The 22,489-nt window shown below is 46.3% G+C and overlaps 1 protein-coding gene across 4 annotated transcripts in view; it reads left to right on the forward strand.

The window, feature by feature from the left end:
• The first annotated feature begins 908 nt into the window (after positions 1-908).
• Positions 909-22,489, forward strand: part of LOC141149559 (uncharacterized) — a 145,647-nt gene continuing 124,066 nt past the window's right edge. For 2 of the 4 annotated variants that reach the window (XR_012245865.1, XM_073636904.1), the window contains exons 1-3: positions 909-1,067; positions 14,456-14,539; positions 14,855-14,962. Coding sequence is in view for 3 of the 4 variants with exons in the window: in XM_073636904.1 (XP_073493005.1) it covers positions 1,035-1,067; positions 14,456-14,539; positions 14,855-14,962 (225 nt within the window). In the remaining variant the exon portion in view is untranslated. The remainder of the gene's footprint in view (positions 1,068-14,455; positions 14,540-14,854; positions 14,963-22,489) is intronic. The other 2 variants (XM_073636903.1, XM_073636905.1) reach the window with 1 other exon arrangement.

Raw genomic sequence — 22,489 nt, forward strand, 5'->3', positions numbered from 1 at the left:
GAGGCGTGGAGCTCATAGCGACAAGATCATGACAACCACAGGCGTCTGCTGCAGACCCTGGGTTGTCATGCCCACCCATCGGTGACCCACGATCACGTGACGGGGTCGCCGGTGGGCGGGGCTTATGACGCGCTACCTGGAAGCGCGCGTTAAATGCCGCTGTCGGAGATTGACAGCGGCATTTAACATGTTAACAGCCGCGGGTGGATCGCGATTCCACTCGCTGCTGTTGCGGGCACATGTCAGCTGTAAGAATCAGCTGACATGTGCTCCGTTCAGTGAGGGCTCAGCGCAGCAGCCCTCACTGAACGGGCAGTACGCAAATATGCGTACTAATACGTCACCGGTAAGTAAGGGTTAAAAACATTTTTTTTCATTTCTTTATTCCCCATATAGATATATAGTAAAAGTTCTGGTTTCCTATGAAGCCCCAGAGGTACCACCACGGACGGCGAGTGCTTTCAGGACCCCCGGCTGTCATGGCCACCTATCGGCAGACCGCCATCACAATGATTGCAGAATATTGGAGCAGACCCCGCCGGTACGGATGTGCATGGTTCTTCCCTGAGTAGACATGTTCTTCAGGCTATATGAGGGGCTTCTTATGAAGGAAGGAGGGATTTATGAGCTGTTGTTCACCTTTCTTATCTTTTACAACTCGTTCACTTTCCCGCCACTGAATCCACCTGTCCTACTAATAAGCCTGTAGCTGGTCCTCAAGGAGCAAGGAGTTTAGTCACAACACTGCCCTGCGTCATAACGAGCCACTTATACAGACTGAATAAGGAAAATGGCCGCTCAGGGAAGAACTGCTGCCGCCCCTGACATTACACATCTGCAGTTCGGCACGTCTGTAACTGCTGCGCCTGCTCAGGCTCCCGGCGATCATTGCGTTTCACCCTTGAACACAAGCCAGCAATGAGGAGACGGAGTCTGGTGACGTCATCTACGCATGCTCAGTCTTCATCTGGCGAGAGCGAGCTGCTCGGAGGTTGTATTCCTGGCGCAGTGGATTTATATATATAATACAGGCCATGAGAGAGGGCGGCCAGTCTGAAGAGTTCAAGGTAATAATGGAGGCCGGTGATACCGCTACAAGGCCTTCTTATAGAGCAACTACTAGGAGCGGGGAATAATGGCCGCCAGTGTCCAGCCCAGTATAAATGCTGGTGATATGAAAGGGGTTTCTCCACTACTGGACAGACCCGGCCTAAAGGGGTTCTCTGCCAGTGGACAGACCCAGCCTAAAGGGGTTCTCTGCCAGTGGACAGACCCAGCCTAAAGGGGTTCTCTGCCAGTGGACAGACACCAGCCTAAAGGGGTTCTCTGCCACTGGACAGACACCAGCCTAAAGGGGTTCTCTGCCACTGGACAGACACCAGCCTAAAGGGGTTCTCTGCCACTGGACAGACACCAGCCTAAAGGGGTTCTCTGCCACTGGACAGACACCAGCCTAAAGGGGTTCTCTGCCACTGGACAGACACCAGCCTAAAGGGGTTCTCTGCCACTGGACAGACACCAGCCTAAAGGGGTTCTCTGCCACTGGACAGACACCAGCCTAAAGGGGTTCTCTGCCACTGGACAGACACCAGCCTAAAGGGGTTCTCTGCCACTGGACAGACACCAGCCTAAAGGGGTTCTCTGCCACTGGACAGACACCAGCCTAAAGGGGTTCTCTGCCACTGGACAGACACCAGCCTAAAGGGGTTCTCTGCCACTGGACAGACACCAGCCTAAAGGGGTTCTCTGCCACTGGACAGACACCAGCCTAAAGGGGTTCTCTGCCACTGGACAGACACCAGCCTAAAGGGGTTCTCTGCCACTGGACAGACACCAGCCTAAAGGGGTTCTCTGCCACTGGACAGACACCAGCCTAAAGGGGTTCTCTGCCACTGGACAGACACCAGCCTAAAGGGGTTCTCTGCCACTGGACAGACACCAGCCTAAAGGGGTTCTCTGCCACTGGACAGACACCAGCCTAAAGGGGTTCTCTGCCACTGGACAGACACCAGCCTAAAGGGGTTCTCTGCCCCTGGACAGACACCAGCCTAAAGGGGTTCTCTGCCCCTGGACAGACACCAGCCTAAAGGGGTTCTCTGCCACTGGACAGACACCAGCCTAAAGGGGTTCTCTGCCCCTGGACAGACACCAGCCTAAAGGGGTTCTCTGCCCCTGGACAGACACCAGCCTAAAGGGGTTCTCTGCCCCTGGACAGACACCAGCCTAAAGGGGTTCTCTGCCCCTGGACAGACACCAGCCTAAAGGGGTTCTCTGCCACTGGACAGACACCAGCCTAAAGGGGTTCTCTGCCCCTGGACAGACACCAGCCTAAAGGGGTTCTCTGCCCCTGGACAGACACCAGCCTAAAGGGGTTCTCTGCCCCTGGACAGACACCAGCCTAAAGGGGTTCTCTGCCCCTGGACAGACACCAGCCTAAAGGGGTTCTCTGCCCCTGGACAGACACCAGCCTAAAGGGGTTCTCTGCCCCTGGACAGACACCAGCCTAAAGGGGTTCTCTGCCCCTGGACAGGCACCAGCCTAAAGGGGTTCTCTGCCCCTGGACAGGCACCAGCCTAAAGGGGTTCTCTGCCCCTGGACAGGCACCAGCCTAAAGGGGTTCTCTGCCCCTGGACAGGCACCAGCCTAAAGGGGTTCTCTGCCCCTGGACAGGCACCAGCCTAAAGGGGTTCTCTGCCCCTGGACAGGCACCAGCCTAAAGGGGTTCTCTGCCCCTGGACAGGCACCAGCCTAAAGGGGTTCTCTGCCCCTGGACAGGCACCAGCCTAAAGGGGTTCTCTGCCCCTGGACAGGCACCAGCCTAAAGGGGTTCTCTGCCCCTGGACAGGCACCAGCCTAAAGGGGTTCTCTGCCCCTGGACAGGCACCAGCCTAAAGGGGTTCTCTGCCACTGGACAGCCCCTTCTCAGTTACAACATTCCCCACATAGATTACAAGCTCCATATACTCATCTCCAGGCTGGTACCATTATGGCTGCAGCAGGCATGTGACAATATTTATGAGCCCAACTGTGGACACAGCACTGATTGTGGAGGTAGCATAGATTTTCCTTCCTGTATAGAGCTCTCTGCAATGGGTTTGGTACAATGATTACAAGCATGTGATGCATCCAGTTAAAGGGGTTTTCTTTAGAAGACAGCCTCATCTATATTCCCTATTATAGCATGTGGACATTACAGAGGAAGGGGGAGAGGTCTTCCACTTTGGACTCCTCTTTAAAGGGAACCTGTCACGTCCTACTATGTACACTGCCCCCATAGCGGCGTTAGTGATGCAATGTGCAACACTAGCAAGCTGTTTTCATGAAAACCGGTGGTAGTACAATGATTTTATAACATTATATATCCTTTGTCTTACCTGCTTGTATTCAGTCATAGGGGTGTGATTCTATCAGAATAATTCCGGCAGTCACACCCTGTCGACAGAACATCCTGGAAGAGAAAGAGCTGCTCTGTTGTCATGAAGCAGCCGAATCGCCGGCAGGAGCGGTCCGTGATGTTTCTGAGCTGGCGCTGGGCAGAATAGGCATGTTAGAAACTACCTGCCTATCAGTTCTTAGCCACATGAAAAAAAAAAGTCCCGAATAACCGGGACCCCTTTAAGCCACGGTAACCCCTTTAAGCCTAAACTCTGTGGGAGTGACTCCTATTCTGTGGACTCAAGCTGTCCTTGGATTATACCGACACCATTTCTCTGAATATATAATATTGCATTACCACTGGTGAAGAAATGTCCGGATGGCTATGATTTTCCCTGGAAGCAGGACTAGGGGAGATCAGCTAATTGCTTTGGGGGTGGCATTCTTACTGTCGTTCTCACTAATGAGATAATCCATTTAAATAGGTATTTACACAGGATCTGTCATACGTGTCTTTTTGGTGTGGGTCAGAGAAGTTGAACATGTATACATCTGGAGGCATGGAGTCCCTCATCGCCTTGTCCTGTCCGCTGCTGCAGCATCTATGAATGGAGGGTACAGGACCCCGATTCTCATGCTGGTCTGTGGCTGTGCTATAAATGTCTAAAGTGAGAATACCTCTATAAGTGCTGGTAGAAAACTTAAATTTACTCTACCTTGCCATTTCTGTAAAAACATGGATTGTTATAAATTTATCGTTGCATTAACCCCTTCATGCCGGTGGGCATAACTATACGTCTATACTGGAGTGAGTACATGTGGAGGAGGCCCAGGAGCTGAGCTCCCTCTACATGTGACTGATGTCAGCTATGTTACATAATCAGCATCTGACTCTTAACAGCTGCGGCTATGAACCTTTTAAATACTATTGATGGCGGCATTTCACTGATGTCACAGCCGGTGCGGGGTGCTAATGTGTTACTATGACTGCAGGGGGTGTGCAGAAGACCCCTGTCGCTGCCATCTTGGTACTCTTGGGAAGCTCATCTATATACTGAACGTCAAAGTCCGAGATTTAACCCTCTAGAGACAGAGCCAATTTTTAGCTTAATATTGCTTTAGCTGCAAATTTTTAACTTTTACAAGTGATAATAGGGTGAAATGGACACTACGAAGCATTACACAATTTCTCCCAAACATGGCAATATCCCATATGTGGCCAATAACTGCTGTCTGCTGCACAGCCAGGCCCTGAAGGGAAGAAGCGCTGTTTGGTGTTTGGGATGTAAATTCGGCTGTAATAGATTGCAGAAACCATGTCACATTTAACCAAATATTCAAATAGCATAATATATATATATATATATAATATAATATAATATTTTTTTTTTTTCTGTAAATATATTTATTAAAATTTTGTCAAAGATAAGATACAGCAATCAGGAAAAATAATCAAGAAAAATAGTATACATATGAATTACCATTCAGGTATAATGCAACTTTATGAAGAAACAATCAAACTTGTAGTCCAAGATATCTCAGATTGGACTCATCTTGCCCAAACACCACTTAGTAAATTTTAAACTAAACATTCTTAAATGGTGTAGGAAAAGGACAGTGAAGAAGAGATAAAGTCAGGAAAAGAGAAAGAAAAGTAAATAGAGACAAAGGGATTGGAAGTGGGGAAAAGGGGGGGGAGGGGACTAAACCATCCTCGGTCCCAATTACCTTATATGGAGGTTATGAGGACTCACTTAACCAGTCTCGAAAGTCTTAAGCTCACCTTGAATGTCTCCCAAAAGGAACCATATTTGGCCCTGAACGGTCACAGAGTCGCTATCTTGAGCCATCATTGACTCCATGCGGCCAAATCTATCCATTTCGGACACCCACTCGGCCGCAGATGGAACCCTCACCGCTCTCCAGTATCGGGGGATAATTGTTCTGGCCGCCACTAAGCAGAATCTCAGAATTCCTTTCTTTATGGTTGTTATAGACCCAGGAATCAATGAAAGGAGGGCAATTTGGATCTCCTCCTACCTAACGGACCGGACTTTCAGCGTCACCCACTCCCACACCTCATCCTCGCCCCACCCCCTTTCTGTTGGAGTTCCCCAAGGCTCAGTCCTGGGACCACTACTCTGCTCCGCATACACCCTCGGCCTGGGGAAACTCATCGTATCCCACGGCCTCCAATACCACCTCTACACCCAGCTCTACCTGTCTGGCCCCGACATTTCCGCCCTAGTATCCAAAATTCCCCAATGCCTATCCGCCATCTCATCCTTTTTCTCCGCCCGATTCATCACTCACCATGGACAAGACCGAGATAATCGTCTTCCCCCCCCAACCGCTCTCCCCAGCTCCACAACTTATCCATCACAATCAACGACTGCACCCTCTAACCCGACTCCCACGCCAAGTGCCTCGGGGTAATCCTCGACTCCTCCCTCTCCTTCTAGCCCCACATCGAAGCCCTCGCCACCGCCTGCCAACTCCAACTGAGGAACATTGCCCTAATCCGCTCGTTCCTTGACCAGGACTCGGCAAAAACGCTAATCCACGCCCTCATCATCTCCCGTCTCGACTACTGCAACCCCCTGCTCACTGGCCTCCCCGCTTCCTCCCTCGCACTTCTCCGCACCATCCTCAATTCTGCTGCCCGACTCATCCACCTATCTCCCCGTTTCACCCCCGCCTCCCCCCTCTGCCAAGCTCTTCACTGGCTCCCTATTGCCCTGAGATCATGGTTCAAAACCCTAACCCTATCAAGGCCATATTTAACCTTTCCCCTCCCTACATCTCCGACCTGGTTTCCAGATATGTCCCCCCGCGCGATCTTCGCTCCTCTCAAGAACTTCTCCCCTCTCATTTCCTCCTCCCACAACCGCCTACAAGACTTCTCTCGGTCATCCGCCATACTCTGGAACTCTCTCCCCCATCACATCCGACACTCCCCTACCCTGGGAACCTTCAAGAAAAACCTAAAGACCCACCTCTTCCTTCAGGCCTACAGCCCACACTGAGACCCATCCGCTACACCATCTCACCCTCTCCTCTCCCCTTCCTCCTGTCTCCCTACTCACCCCCTATAGACTGTGAGCCCTCGTGGACAGGACCCCCTGCCTTATTGTACCATTGCGCCTCGTTTGATGTTGCATGTTCGTGTCCTGTCTGCCCCTACACTTGTAAAGCGCCATGGAACCTAATGGCGCTATATAAATATTTAATAATAATAATAATTTGAGGGGATGGTTCACAGTGGACACCCGTCATCAAGCGAAAGGCATTAAAAACCGCACCCCAAAATGGACGCAGAAGCCTACAAGACCATCATATATGAAGCATAGACCCTTCCTCATTGTCGCATCTCCAGCATGTATTCGGGATTGCAGGATTGAATTTATGGAGAGGCACAGGACACCTATACCAACGTGTTAAAATTTTATCATTTTTCTTTTGTGATCTGCAAGAGACAGAGATCTTGTGTGTAAGGGTAAAGATCTTCAAGCAATCAGCTTCAAAGAGGGTAGTCTGCAAGTCTCTCTCCCATGCTGTAATAAAGCTAGGGGTGTCAATAGATACTGTTTCCAGGATCAAATTATAAAGCAAGGAGACTGTGTGGGTAGGGCCCTCAGTAGACAGCATCAAGGACTCAAATCGGGTCGATCTGTTAAAAGAAATACCTGAGAGGAAGTCCTTCAACTGGGTGAATTCAAGCCAAGACCGTGACCTGCCATGGCATATGTCCCCTAACTCCCCCACATCGGAGAGCCCAGAGAGCCTGTCCGCCACCTGTCCCAATCTCACCCGGTCATCAGACCTCCAACATAAAAACGTAGTCCTATCCACCGCTGGGGGGAAATCAATGTTGTTGAAGAGGGGGCTCAGTCTGCACGGTGTATTACTGAGTTTCAGTTTCCCCCGATTTCTATCCCAAAATCTCAGCACTATCTGCGTAAGTGGTGGAAAGTCTGAGATCGGGGGCCTAGAATTGGCACCACACCATGGTGCCCAATATAGAGAGCCAGGGGAGAGGAGTTTTTCTATAGTCATCCACTGTTTGTGGAAGTCATTCTATCTCCAATCAACCAATCTGGACAAGAGAATAGCTTGATAGTATCGTTTGAAATTATGGAGACCTGTGCCCCCCTGTGTCTTGGATCTAGTCAAAACCGAGAGCCTAGTTCGGGGTCTACGAGCGCCTCAAACAAAACTATTGATAGCAGATTGTAAACGATTAAAGAAATAATCAGGTATTGCTATTGGGGCAGTTTGAAAAAGATAAAGGAAATGAGGGAGAATATCCATTTTAATAACGTTTATATGGCCGAACCATGAAAGCTGAGGTCTACTGTATTTTTTTAAGATCCAAAAACGTTTTGTGTAAAAGTGGGACATAGTTCAATGAAATCAGGTCTACCCCATCTCTGGGGATCCAAACTCCCAGGTACTTTATTGCTTTATCCTCCCATTTAAATGGGAAGGAAGTTTGAAGTCTCCGAACTAAATCGTCAGGGAGAGATATATTTAGGGCCTCTGTCTTGGAATAGTTAACTTTAAAATTAGATACTTCTCCAAACCGTTGGAACTCTCTCATCAGCACTGGGAAGGCAATGGTCGGATTAGTGATGTAAATCAAAAGGTCATCTGCATAGATGGACAATTTGAAATGATTCTGACCAACATTGACGCCTCTGATATCTGATGCATTCCTCAGAGCTACCGCTAGATGCTCCATTGCAATGATGTAGAGTAAGGGAGAAAGAGGGCACCCCTGTCTTGTGCCATTAGCTATATGAAAAGGGGATGAGAAAATACCATTAACTTTAAGTCGGGCTGTGGGACCCCGATATAGTGCCATAATCCTACCCAGCATGTCTGGACTCAACCCAAGTTGTGTCAAGGCAGACCTCAGAAAGCTCCACCCCAAGCGATCAAATGCCTTTTCTGCATCAATAGATAATAGACATGCTGGGATCTTATGTTTACGCATATGGGAGGTAAGGAGCAATGTTTTTATAGTATTATCTCTAGCCTCTCTGCGTGTACAAATCCAGTCTGATCTCCATGAATAGAGCTAGGAAGTAGAGAGCTTAATCTGTTTGCAATTGCTTTGGCATATACTTTTACATCTACGTTAATTAGAGAGAGAGGCCGATAATTTGCACATACCAAGGGGTCCTTTCCTGGTTTGGGAATAATGACAATCGTGGCAGCTAAGGTTTGAGGTGCAAAATGGCAATTCTCAGAGATGGAATTAAAGAGCTTCGTCATAAATGATACTAAATTTGGGGCAAATAATTTATAAAAATTAGCCGGGAATCCATCCGGGCTGGGGCTTTTGCCATTTGCCAATGACTTGACCGTATCCAGTACCTCCTGTTCCGAGAACGGGGTCTCAAGGGCCACCACTTCCTCAGATGGCAGAGGGGGAATCAGAGTGCAATTTACATCCACTCTTTCCTGGAAGTCGGACACGGCCATGTCTGCCAAAGGTCCCCTAAGGCTGCGTTCACACATTGCGTATTTTCGCGCGCTTTTTTGCGCGCGCTTTTTCAAAATACGCAATGTGCCTTGTGTCTGCCAGCAAAGTGAATGGGAAATTCACTTTGCCGTTCAGACACTGTGTGATTTTACGCAGCGTGAAAGTGCAGCTGCGTAAAGAATTGACATGTCAGTTCTTTACACAGCTGCGTCCTGCGCTTTCTCCTATTGTGCCCATTATAAGCGATGGAATTACGCAGCGGTGTTCACACACTGCGTAATTCCAGCGCTTTTTTATGGAGACGCAGGAGAAACTATGGATACTCACCTATCCGATGGATGGGAGAAACGTCCGGTCCGGTCCCGCGCTTCCAGCATCTGCCGGTGAAGTGATCAGCTGTAAGCTAACCGGGTTGTAACCGGCTTCCGGTCAGCTGATTTACAAGCCGGTCACGTGACAGTCAGCTGATCGCTTCACGGCAGATGCTGGAAGCCGCGGGACCGGAGCGGACGCCTCTCCCATCCATCGGATAGGTGAGTATCCATAGCTTATTTCTTTTAAAGCAGTGTATATACTGCAGCCAGAAGCTGTCTGTACATACATTGCTAGGGGGACACTCACACACACGACACATAGACGCACAGGACACACAGACACATACATTACACATGTCACACTTCATTTCACACTGCGTTTTTTGCTGCGCTTTTTTACACAGTGTGTGAATGGAGGTGCTTTTTTTACCTGCGTAAAAAAACGCAGGTAAAAAAAAGCAGGAAAATACGCAGCGTAAAAAAACGCAGGGAAATACGCAATGTGTGAACGCAGCCTAAGGTTGTAAAGGGAGTTGTAATAATCCCTAAATGAGTCTGCAATCTCCAGAGGGGAATGAGATTTACCTGATTTAGATTTAATGATGGGTATATATGTAGTAGGAATTCGAGGATGTAAAAATCGTGCTAAAGCTCTACCAGGCTTGTCTGAGTATTCATATAGATATCTACAGAAGCGGTCTTGCTGTCTCGCTGTTGCTGTATCTTGCAATGAGCTCAAGTCGGTTCTAGCTTTCAACAGACCAATCATGACCTGTGGATTATGTGATCTTTTTTGATCCAACTCTAAAGCCTGAATATGCATCAGCAGATTAGTAATGGCAGAAGCCCTATCCTTCTTCAATCGTGCCCCTTGTTGGATGAGTACTCCCCGTATGACTCCCTTTACGGCCTTCCACTGAAATGGCAAAGCTGTGGGGTCATCTTTATGATTATTGGAGAAATCTGAGATGGCTGTCCTGATTGCCTCTTGGCAAGTGGGATCTTTAAGAAGCCCCGAGTGCAAGGACCAAGTCTACTCGCTCGATGAGAGTTCTGGTAATGTCAAGGATAGTAAATCCGGGGCATGGTCTGACCAAATCATTGTGTCAATTTGTGTCAACGGGTGAAACGAGAGCAGTCTGTGACTAATTAAAAAATAATCTATTCTGCTATATGAATCATGTACCGTGGAGTAAAAAGTATAGTCACGTGTGGAGGGGTGGGTCAGTCTCCAAACATCGACCAATCTAGATTCCGTTAGTTTAGCTCTCAGGCTCTCCAACTGGGAAGGGGGGACGGCCGACCTACCCGTAGATGAGTCCAGGACCCGATCCAGCGTGAAATTGAGGTTTCCTCTGACTATTACCGCACCCTCGGCGAATGCTGCAAGGTCGCCTAAGTATGCTTTACAAGTTCTAATCTGATCCTGGTTAGGGAGATAAAAGTTAGTGATGGTAAATACATCTCTGATAATTTTAATCTTTAGGAACAAATACCTTACTTGCGTATCAGGTTTAGAGGCAAGTACTTGAGCCTGTAGCGACTTGTGTAGGGCAATACTGACCTCTTTAGATTTTGAGTCTGGGTTACTGCTATGGAACCAATGTGAATAATATTTATGGTTGAGTGATGGTATCCGATCTGACCTAAAGTGTGTCTCCTGAAGAAGTAATATATGAACCCGTTTCTTATGCATATGGTAAAGTACCTGTGAGCGTTTTTCTGGGGTATTAAACCCTCTAATGTTCAGAGAGCAAAGTTTCAAAGTGGACATCGTGAATTAATACAAGAATCAGTGATGGGACCGAGTGGTGGTATGAGGGAAAGAGGTATTGGATTTAGAAGAGTAAGCCCTTAAGAAAGAAGAAATGGAAGAAATATCAGTAGGAAGATTAGAAAGGGCAGAATATGAATAAAAGGTTCAGACCGAGAAAGAAATTCCGTCTTATTAGACCACAGGTAGCTACCCCTATGGACTAAGATTAAACAGAGAAATCTAGTGTCACATTCTAGTTTGGGAGGTGACTGTACCCTAAAACACGAGCAATCAGCCAGGCCCACACAGCAAATTAATTATACATTGTTAATTAATTTATGCAACTAAACAAATCCAGTGCCCCTGACTTATCCAAATTCCCTTTAACACTACATAAAACCAGAGGCAACTAAAAGGTGGTGGAAATCCCTGTGGGCTATTTTCTAGACATAAGCCAATGCAATGCATAGTGAGGTTCCACCCAAGAACTGCAAAGCCCCGCATAAGAAATCTACTAATGTTAAAATTAATAAACTCCAATATGAGGAAAAAGACAGTGGAGAGAGCGAGTGACTACGATAGGACAGACTCCTAAGGCTCAGCAGTCACCAGAGGGACCAGTGAAGTCACTGCGTGGGTATCTTCTCCTCTTCCTCTCAGTTCCCATTGTCACTCTTCCACCTCTCCTTGCTCCTCCGAACCCAAAAGAGGATAAACGGGGCCACTCTCCCAGGGTGACTGGTGGCAACCCCAGAGATGATGAAAAATCCAGAAGATCCAATGGCGATCTCAGGGTCACCGTGCCAGTGTCCCCACAAGCATGAAGCTGAAAGGGGTATCCCCATTTGTAAGTAATGTTCATTGCACGCAGAGCCTCCAAAAGAGGTCGGAGAGCCCTTCTTTTAGCCAGAGTTATAGGGGAGAGGTCCACTAGAAGTTGAATATTTGTGCCATTAAAGTCTATGGCATCGTTCTCTCTAGCTTTACGCATAATGTCTTCTTTAATTTGGAAGAAGTGGATCCTGCAAATGACGTCTCTAGGTCTAGATGGGTCAGGGTGTTTGGGGCCCAGGGATCGGTGAGCTCTGTCCAGCTTGAAATGTTCCTCCGTGGATCTACTTAGCAATGAGTTGAAAAGGTGGTGTAGGGCTGAATTCAGGTCCCGTGGAGCCACCGACTCCGGGAGACCTCGGAGTCTAATGTTGTTTCTACGATTTCTGTTTTCGGAGTCTTCTCCGCATATCCAGAACTAGATAAAAATTCTGGGAGTGCTGATCCAAAATATGCTGCTGGGTGTGGAGCTGGGTAGATAGTTCATCCACTTTAGCTTCAAGTGCAGTGACGACAGAGTTTATATTAGAAACATCCTCTTTGAGGGAGCCAATTTCCCCCTTGCATACGGCCTCCAATCGCTGGATATAACCCTCCATATCGGTCTTAGTGGGGATAGCATTTAAATGGGCCCATAATTCCCCAGCTTTCATAGTCAGGAGTGAGGGATCCCCGAGGTTTGCAAAGCTAATAAGGGTCCCAGGGCCATCCTGGGTAATCATACTGCTATTCTCAGTCACTCCATTGTCAGAGTCAGATGCAAGGGGTCCCAGAACTGTGCTGCTTGTTGCTCCTGCACACCTCAGAGATTCAGTTGGGGTAGAGGAATGGGTTAACTGAGTAGACTTGGAGGGGGAGGGGTGGGACCTGCATTTCCACTGTCACTAACACCGGATGCCACTTGAACTGCCTCCCCCCTTCCCTGTGTCTGTCTCCCCGGAGTGCGGCCTCCACGTGATAATCTGGCTTCAGCAGCAGCCATATCTGCACGTGTGATCTGTTTTCCCGCGCAGCCTGAGACTGATAAATACCGAGTGATGCCAGGGTCATTGGGTCCAGAGATGAGCTCCCATGGTGCCTGGGAGCTGAGACCGGATTTTCTTCTCATGTAGAGGCTGGGATCTGATTGTGCTGGCTAATGCTTTGCTGTAAGGGCTCTGGAAAGCACAAGCTCTCTCTAAGTGCGTCTGCTCTGCTTCATGGCCAGGCCACACCCCTGAGCATATCATATATTAATGTGGCTAGGAACTATGAGAAATGTAAAGTTCCCCCGAAATAATAAGACAAATAGGGGGTGGAGTACTCCTATAGACCAAGAGCAAAAAAGGAAAAATGGAGTAACCATAAACCGCCAAATAGAATAAAAGCCTTGTTTTTTATTAAGACACATTAATAGTTAGATGACATATCAGTGAGATCTAGTATAGGAGGAAGAGGTAGACCTATCCATATACAGTATCACCTATGGGAACGTTATCACTTGGGCTTATATATGTAAAAAGTGTATACAAACAAATGTAGGGTATAATGAATGGCAATGTTAATAAATTGGTATGTATCACCCCAACATCACATATTATTATACAAGGTAAAGTAAAACTCAAACAATACCCATGACAGGACCTATACAGATGAGAATTCAATAATGGTCAAAGCACAATGCTGAGCTTACCCATGGCGTGTATGGTGAGAGCGCCCCACACTGCCCCAAGACTATCTGGTGGCCGTGACTGGGTCCATTATGGGTACGGGTGCAATATTTCTTCATCTGTAGGGTTATATTATCTACCCAAATACTGCTCATAGAGACAGGCTGATTGTGTGCTATCCATGTCCACAGTGACTTTCATATTATACACTATGCTATGGCTCATACTTTTAATATTAATTGGTCTATATCCTTTCTGTAGGTGCCTCAGTCTTTAATAGTTCTATTATACAACTGACATTAATATATATATATATTTGTGTCACCAAGTATTTGGCTGCTGGTTTGTCATCCTTTTTAAATTAAGTGTTTGTTAATGTTGAAAAGTGTAATAAAGTTTAACTTGTTCTTTGCCTTAAAACTCCCTTGTGCTATTTAATATATTGATTGGAGTGGCATTCTGGGCCTATTACCTTTTTGTTGGGCTGAATATGGCTCAGATGTAGAGGCAATAAGCTGTGTGCCCACGATCTGGAGCCACTGCGGGTTTCACGCTGCAGACTTGTGCAGCGTGAAACCCGCAGGAGTAAGATGTTACAGCATAGTGGATGGATTTGTAGAAATCCCATGTCCACTATGCGTCTGCGGCTCACCCGCGGAAACTGACATGCGGCGCGTCTTTCCAGACCGCAGCATGTTAATTTCTCCGGCGAGTCCGCATGCTGGCTTTTCCCATAGACCTAACCTCTGAGGAAAGTCCGCAGGTGAAGAACAAAATGGCGCCGCTCATTTGCATAGATGAGCGGAAGCCACCGGCGGCTCTTCTTCAGCGTCCGGGCCGCAGGCTGGTACGCATCGTGGGCACATACCCTTCATGTACCTAATGAATCTATTCCTATTTATATATACAGGTAAGTCCAGTACAAGTGACGAGTGACCCAGACTAAGCCTTTGAAATATATAAAGCACATTGTTGTACTACATTATTTGCATGTCTCTTAATGGACATTTTACTTAGTTTCTGTTTTTATTCTTTGCTTTAGACTCCTGACACTAAGATGAGTGTCCAAGATGTGGGTTCATCAAAAGGACTGAAGAGAAAGTCATTACTGGAAATTGCTGACAAGGTTAGTAAGTACATCTACTTTGATCTCCACAGCATATACAGAGGGCTTAAAAGTGAAAGCACTTCAGTTTTAGAAATCTCTGAGCTGTCCTATAAATATGTATATGCCTATGAGGCTGCTGAGTTCAGGGCCGGAGACCCTGAGGACAGTCTGTGCATTACAAGCCGTACTCAGACCACATCACACAGATGTGTGATTCCAGCCTAGGGCCACAGACTAATTACAAGCACAGTGGACTGTGAAGTGTGGTGCAGGCTGTTTCTCCAGCACAATCACACTCTGAAAAAATCTTTTTCTTGGTTTTCTGTATTGCAGAACGTGAATAAAGAGGATGTCAACGCAAACGGCAAAAAGAGGCAAAAGACCAGGGGCCCAAGTAGGTCCATAACCTCTGAAAGCCTGATGGACAGGGCTGTGGAGACGGTAAGCCAAACCTCCGACTTCAACTCAGACTCCTCAATTTCTGTGACACCAACTCCGACTCCTTCATACATGGCTCATGTTTAAGTGCTAAATTTACTGTAGTAAAATGGTGACATCAGGCTTTTAATCATTATTATGATACAATAATCAAGCTATTTATTTAGAACCTAAAATATATTTATTGGAATACAACTTTAGAGCAAAAAAACCTTTTGCATATTTACAATTTATTATGCACTATGCAGTAAGTGGAAATAACAGTTTTCAACAAAAACGTACTGAATAACCTTTGTGCAGTCTATGAATTTCTTCTGAGAAATGGTATCGCCTCCATCAGATCCTCCTTCAAAGATGACCTCAAATCTGACCTAATTTTTAAGGCTAGAGAGCAACCTCTCTACACTGACTTGGGTTGGTGGCAAAGCAGGAACCAGATGGGTAACATCTCTAACAATTTCAGGGGATAAAGGAATTGCCTCGTGCACAGTCAGTTTTGAGGAGCGATTGAACTCTTCTACTTCTTTGAGAACAAGTGAAAAATGTTGTAATTCCACATTTGCCCTTTTTCCAGCACGTCTCTTCAAGATGGAGTCAATTTTAGGGGTTCTGGCAACAATAGCCAATTTCCAACACTTTGCTAATCAGAATTGCAGCATGTCCCTCTTGCAGACTATCTCTTATTGCCAGCTGCAGCGTGTGCACAACACAGCGCATGTGATGAATAGGAGAGATGTGTGAAGCAGCTTCAACAAGATCCTCTAATTGTACAGAATCCTTTTACTGTTCTTCTGTAGTAATATCTGTTCCTCCTCATGGGAACAGGACTGTGGCCTTCCATCTCCAACATACTGAATCTGAAATGTTCTGGCTGCTGTTCACCTTCATTATTCTCCTTCATCAGTTTAATTGTACTTATCATGTTTGAAGCATTATCAGTTATAATAGCAAGAACCTGTTCTTTTTAGATTTCATAATCTTGCAGAACTTTTTCCACTAAGGCCTAGAGAAACTGGCTGCTGTGATGAGCTTTAGTATCTTTAAGGCTGTGTGCCCACGATGCGTTTTTTAAGTGTTTTTACAGCGGCAATTCCGCTGCAGAAATGCTTAAAAAACGCTTGGTAGAAGGTCTGCCATGTTCCCCAATGATAATCCGCATGTGCTGTGCACATGCTGCGGAAAATTCCGCTGTGGATTATCATTGCGGAAAAAAACACAGCACTACCAATTATTTTGCGGAAGCGCTGCGTTTTGGCCGCCATTGACTTGCATTGGAACGCATGTAATCCGCATCACTGCATCTGTACATGCGGATTACATGCGTTTCAATGTGTGGATGGTACCCGGGTCTGGAGAAGATGAGACTCTCCTCCGGACCCGGGTACCATAGAACCTGTAAAAAAAAGAATAAAATATAAAATAAACATTATACTTACCTTCTGATGGCCCCCGGTGGACTCAAGGACCTGCCATGTCGTCATTTAGTCATGTGACTGGTCACGCGACCGCTGACATTGGCAGGTTCTTTCAGTGTACCAGTAAGCAGAGACGCATCAGATAAAGACTCCGGGGGCCATCAGAAGGTAAGTATAGATTTCTTTTTTAAACTATTTCTTGGTCACACTATATAAATCCATGCCAGCTGCATGGATTTATATAGTGTGACCAAGATGTCAAGCACTTTCCAAGTGATGCTAAAATCGCTTGGAAAAGCACTTGATAACCCGCATGCAGAAATGCATGTGAAGAACGCTTCACATCCACATGTGCCTGGCAAGAAAACGCATGTACAATCCGCATGTACAATCCGCATGCGTTTTTTCTGCCAGGGAGATGCAGAAACGCTCAGGAAAAATCCGGAGCATTTCTGCATCGTGGGCACGCAGCTTTACTGCCAGCGTATTAGTAACAATTTTTTGTTGTCACAAACAAATCGAATGTTGATAGCAAAATAGTTCGCTCTGTGACGTTTGCAGGCATCCATTATAAGAAACACAAAGCGTCTCTTGAGTCTTCTTTTTGGTTAAGGGCTTCTTCAATCACTAACTTTCTAATACTTTCTCTTTCCAGAGAAACACCAAGTTTGAGGGCCATTTCTCCATTAAGAGCTGTAAAAACTGGTCGTGCAAATAATAATGGTACACCGTCCTTCACAACAAGCTGTATGAGCTGTCTTTTAAACATATCTGCTGTCATTTTTACAGTAAATTTGTCACTTACAAAATATCTTGGAACTGATGTTTGAGACGCTCTTTCCTCCCTCTTTGCCTGGCGGGAATTGCTGGGCTCTGGGTTCTTGGTGCTGCTGTGATCTTTTTCAGTCACTGCTTTGAAAACTTTTGGGTGGAAGCATTGTACATGTCTTTTTAGATTGGAAGCACTTGAAGGAGCATTTTTATCACTGCCTGAGTATGCACTGATTTGTTTTCGTCTGGGTCACTCCTCATACACTGACACACGTTTTTTTATCAACGTAAACGTAAAATAACCTGGCACTCAATTGACATAGGAGTTATTATTTTTGAAAGAATTTTAATAATAAATTGCAGTACAACAAGCAGACGTTTCAGTCACAAGGACCTTCATCGGTGTACTACAAAAGTGAAGAAAACAAAAATAAGTGTCACATTGACGAGTATAAATACAGAATATATAGTACAATATAATCAAAAAGTCATGTAAACATGATACAGAGTATACAACATGGGGAAAGGATGGGAAAGAGGACTAGGACGACAAAAGGAAAGGTTGGGATGAAATGAGAGGAGGGAACCTACCAAGTATATTATGTTGGAAGGAGTAAGGCTGTGGCCGGGTATGGCACAGAGTACTGTGGACGAAAAGAATTGTGAGTAGAGGGATAGATGCCACAAGTACTCATGGAGTACTTTTTTAGGTTTGGTGTGGAATTATATCCAATTTGGCTTTAGGACAATTCTTTTTGTGTTTTTTCATTGAAGACAAATTAAATGAAGATAATAATACCAAAGAATTTGTGATTGCGATCATTTTCAGGAAGAAACTGAGTATTATCTGACAGAATTGCAGGGGTGCCAATACTTTTGGCCACCACTGTAGATAGCTTTGGGCTGTGTGCCCACTATGCATTTTTAAGCGTTTTCGCAGCGGCAATTCTGCTGCAGAAACGCTTAAAAAACGCTTGGTAGAAGGTCTGCCATGTTCCCCAATGATAATCCGCATGTGCTATGCACATGCTGCGGAAATTTCCGCTGCGGATTATCATTGCGGAAAAATCTGCAGCACTAACATTAATTTAGAGTAAATCGACATTTTCGCCGCCATTTACTTGCATTGGAACGCTTGGATTCCTCATCACTGCATCTGTACATGCGTAATCCAAGCGTTTCAATGTGCGGATGGTACCCGGGTCTGGAGAGGAGGAGACTCTCATCCAGACCTGGGTACCATAGAACCTGTAAAAAAAAAAAAGAATAAAATAAAAAATAAATATTATACTTACCTTCTGATCGCCCCTGGAGTCCTTGTGTCAGCTTGCCAGCAACTTGCGGTAAACTAAAGGACCTGCGCTGACGTCATTTAGTCATGTGACAGGTCAGGTCCTTAAATCTACCGCGAGCTGCCGGCAAGCTGACACAAGGACTTCGCTGGCCATCAGAAGGTAAGTATATATTTATTTTTTACAATTCTTTACTGTCACACTATATAAATCCATGCTGGTTGAATGGATTTATATAGTGTGACCAAGTTGTCAAGCACTTTCCAAGTGATGCTAAAATCGCTTGGAAAGTGCTTGTCAACCTGCATGCGGAAATACATGTGAAGAACGCTTCACATCTGCTTGTCCCTGGCAGGAAAAACGCATGTACAATCTGCATGCATTTTTTCTGCCAGGGAAATGCAGAAACGCTCAGGAAAAATCCGGAGCATTTCTGCATCGTGGGCACATGGCCTTACTCTGTACTTTCAATGTCAGGCTTGTCTCGGGGTACAGCTCACTAAATGCTTCACATCATATTTCTTCACAGTATATGAAGAGGGGATGAGGGAGGAAGCAAGTTTGTGCAGAATCATATTCCAGAAAAACACACACACACACATATATACATAAAAATATATATGTGCTCATCGATCCTGTTGCTGTATTTCTGAATTTGAGATGTTAGAAAACAGTTTTTCTCCTCATATTCTATGTATAGTGTATATAAGTCATCAGAGCAGCTAATTTCTCCAAACATGAGCTAAGAGGAAAAACAAACTAAAACATCAAGCATACAGAGACAACATATACTGAATTATTGATTTATGCACAGTTTATTGAAAGTTTAGATATGCTTTAAGAAGTACTTACCTTAATCCTGCTTTCCTGTTCACTCCAGCAGTTCTGAGATGAGTGCAGGCATTCCTTCCCTGTGTTTTTTTTTCCCTTATCTGTAGAGGAGGAGCTTCACTATTTATCATGTACATAAACTGCAGCACAGATTCATCTCAGCTAAAAGTCTAGACCCTTAGATCAGGAATAGGACAGACATTAAAGGACATTTCATAACTTTCCCAAATTCTTATGATAAAATATCCACAAAGAACACACTGAGCAAGTAGTGAATCAAGTATGCAGTCTGAATGTTAGAAATACCTGCCGTGGACACAGTCGTCCTCCTCCGGTTTCCAGATTGCTCCGCCGGTCTGTCCGCTCTAGGGACGGAGCTATCGAGCACTTGGGAAGCTGTTCTTTCCACTTGTTTCGCGGCCCGGGAGACATGGGATGCTGTGTCTCCCGATTGCCAGGTAATGCAGGACTCTTCCTTGCCTGGTTTTAGCCAATGGTAGGAATGTGTGTACCCTGGGACTAACAAAAATCATGGTGGTCTTCTACAGACCCCCGGTTGTCATGCCAACTCATTGGCGACCCGCAATCATGTGAGGGGGGCCTAAGGACGGGGCTTGTGAAGGTCGTCCCATGCGATCATGTCAAATGCCGCTGTCAGATTGTTGACGGCACACGGCTGCTCATCAAATCAGCTGTTATTTGCCAGAAAAGATGCTTTCTCAGTGCTGGAGCCCCCATCAAAGGGGGATACATGACCTATACTTCATAGGTCGTGAAGGGGTTAAGTCATGTGAAATTTGCGCCAGAAACAAAGTCCTCCGCACCGCTCTGGCAGGGAAGGACTTACCCCTGCCTATCCCTGTACATCCTTGGTCTCACATATATATGGATTTCATAACTGATCTCCCACGTTCCAAGGGTATGACCACTGTTTGGGTAATTGTTTAGAAAAGCGGTCATTGTCATTTGGTTCCCTTTGCCAAGCTGCCCAATGCTCAGGAGATGGTAGGTCCGTTTCTCACTCAGGTGGTACGACTGCATGGTGTTCCTATGAATATTGTGTCCGATCGAGGCTCCGAATTTATTTCCAGGTTTTGGAGAGCTTTCTCTAGGCGTCTCGGGACTGAGCTGTCAATTTCATCCGCATACCACCCTCAGACTAACAGGCAGACTGAGCGAACCAACCAGTGATTGGCTGAATTAGCTTTAAACAATAGGCACCATGAGGCCATTGGTACGTCCCCTTTCTTCTGTACTTTAGGTTTCCAACCTAGGTCACCATGCTTTGAGGGGGGATATGGGACACTTCCAGCAGTCTGATAAACTCCACCATCTGAGGAAGGTCTGGTGGGAGGCTCGGTGGCATCGTAGGAAAGCATGGGAGAGCATAAAGAAGCAGGCCGATAAATGCCGTCAACAGGTGCTGGAGCGCAGGGTTGGGGATAGTGTCAACTAAGAACCTTAAGATTAAGGTGCCTTCCCACAAACTGACACCCAGGTTTATTGGACTTTTCCCCATTACCGAAATAATCAATGACGTGGCCTTTAGGGTCGATTTTCCCACCTCCATGCATATTCCCAATGTGTTTCAAAACAGGTTGCTTGAGAAGGTAGTAATTCCGTTGATGACCCAGGACCCTCCTCCTATTGTGGTAGACAACGCCGAAGAGTATGAGGTAGGGAGTATTGAGGACTCTCGGAGGATTCAGAACTGTGTCCAATATTTAACCCATTGGAAGGTGTACGGTCCGGAGGAGAGGTCCTGGGTACAGAGAAACAGAATTCATGCCGTTCGCCTTATCACTGAATTTCATAAGAGGTTTCCTAATAAGGTGGATGGTGAGATTTTGGAGGTCTCTCTTAGACAGGGGGGTACTATTAAGAAGACCTGCCATGGACGCAATCGTCCTCCTCCGGTTTCCAGACTGCTCCGCCGGTCTGTCCTCGCTGGGGGTAGAGCTATCGCACACTTGGGTGGTGTGACTATACACGTTAGTGCCTGGTGTGTGGAAGTGGTACGGACTTGTTTTGCTGTCCGGTAGGAATGGGACGCTGTGTCTCCTGGTTGCCAGTCAACGCAGGACGCCGCCTTGCTTGGTGTTAGCCTATGGTGAGAATGTGTGCACCCTACTGTACAGGTGAGCAGGGAGTGGCTCCCTGGACATGACTGGGAGGAATGCATCACCTGATTTTTATCTTTAGATTTGAGCTGGTTATTTAAGGCCTGCGCCTAATCCAGTTCAGTGCTTTTTATTCAGTTCCATTGCGTAGGTGTATGGCGAGTGCTTCCTGGTTGGGTTCTGGTTGCTTCTCAATAGCTGGTAATGGTCTTTACTGGCCCTCCCGGCGATACCGCAAAAGTCCTTCTTACAGAGCAGGGATGCCACACTTAAAGACCTAGAGGGCCAAAATGAAAAACTTGGACAAAGTCGCGGGCCACCCAGTATACAGTATAATAGGCCTCACACAGTCCTCCATACAGAATAATGGGCCTCATATAGTCCTCCATACAGAATAATGGCCCCACATAAAGGTGGCAGTTCTGGTGTTGCGGGCCAAATATAACCACCCTGCCTGCTACCCAGTATACAGTATAGTAGGCCTCACACAGTCCTCCATACAGAATAATGGGCCTCACCTAGTCCTCCATACAGAATAATGGCCCCACATAAAGTTGGCAGTTCTGGTGTTGCGGGCCAAATATAACCACCCTGCGGGCCAGAGTTTGACACTTACGTTGTAGAGGAACTACCAGAATAATGACCGTCAATCTCCAGCCCAGTGTAAATGCTGAAAGTATTAAAGGGATTCTCCACTACTGGACAGACCCAGCCTAAAGGGGTTCTCCACTACTGGATAGACCAGCCTAAGGTTAAGTTCACACATAGCGTTTTTGATGCTTTTTCGCTGCGTTTTTTTTGGCACGGACACGCATCAAAAATGCTTGCTAATCAGTCTGCCAGCTATTGCAATAGCAATCCTGATGTGCTGTGCACATGATGCGGAAATTTCCGCTTAGGATTGCCATTACGGAAAAAAAACGCAGCATGTCCTTTCTATGCAGCGTTTCCACAGCATTTCCCGCCCATTGACTTTAATTGAACCGCAGCAAATCCTTAGGTATAATAATTATACCTGCGGATTTGCTGCCTTTCAATTATAGTCAATGGGTGGTGAAACGCTGCTAGTGGTACCCGGGTCGGCAGAAGACTACTACTCCC

This window comes from Phyllobates terribilis, unplaced genomic scaffold, assembly GCF_046119375.1.
Source record: "Phyllobates terribilis strain yellow unplaced genomic scaffold, ASM4611937v1 Scaffold_1__5_contigs__length_1240528914, whole genome shotgun sequence".
NCBI classification, from domain to species: domain Eukaryota; kingdom Metazoa; phylum Chordata; class Amphibia; order Anura; family Dendrobatidae; genus Phyllobates; species Phyllobates terribilis.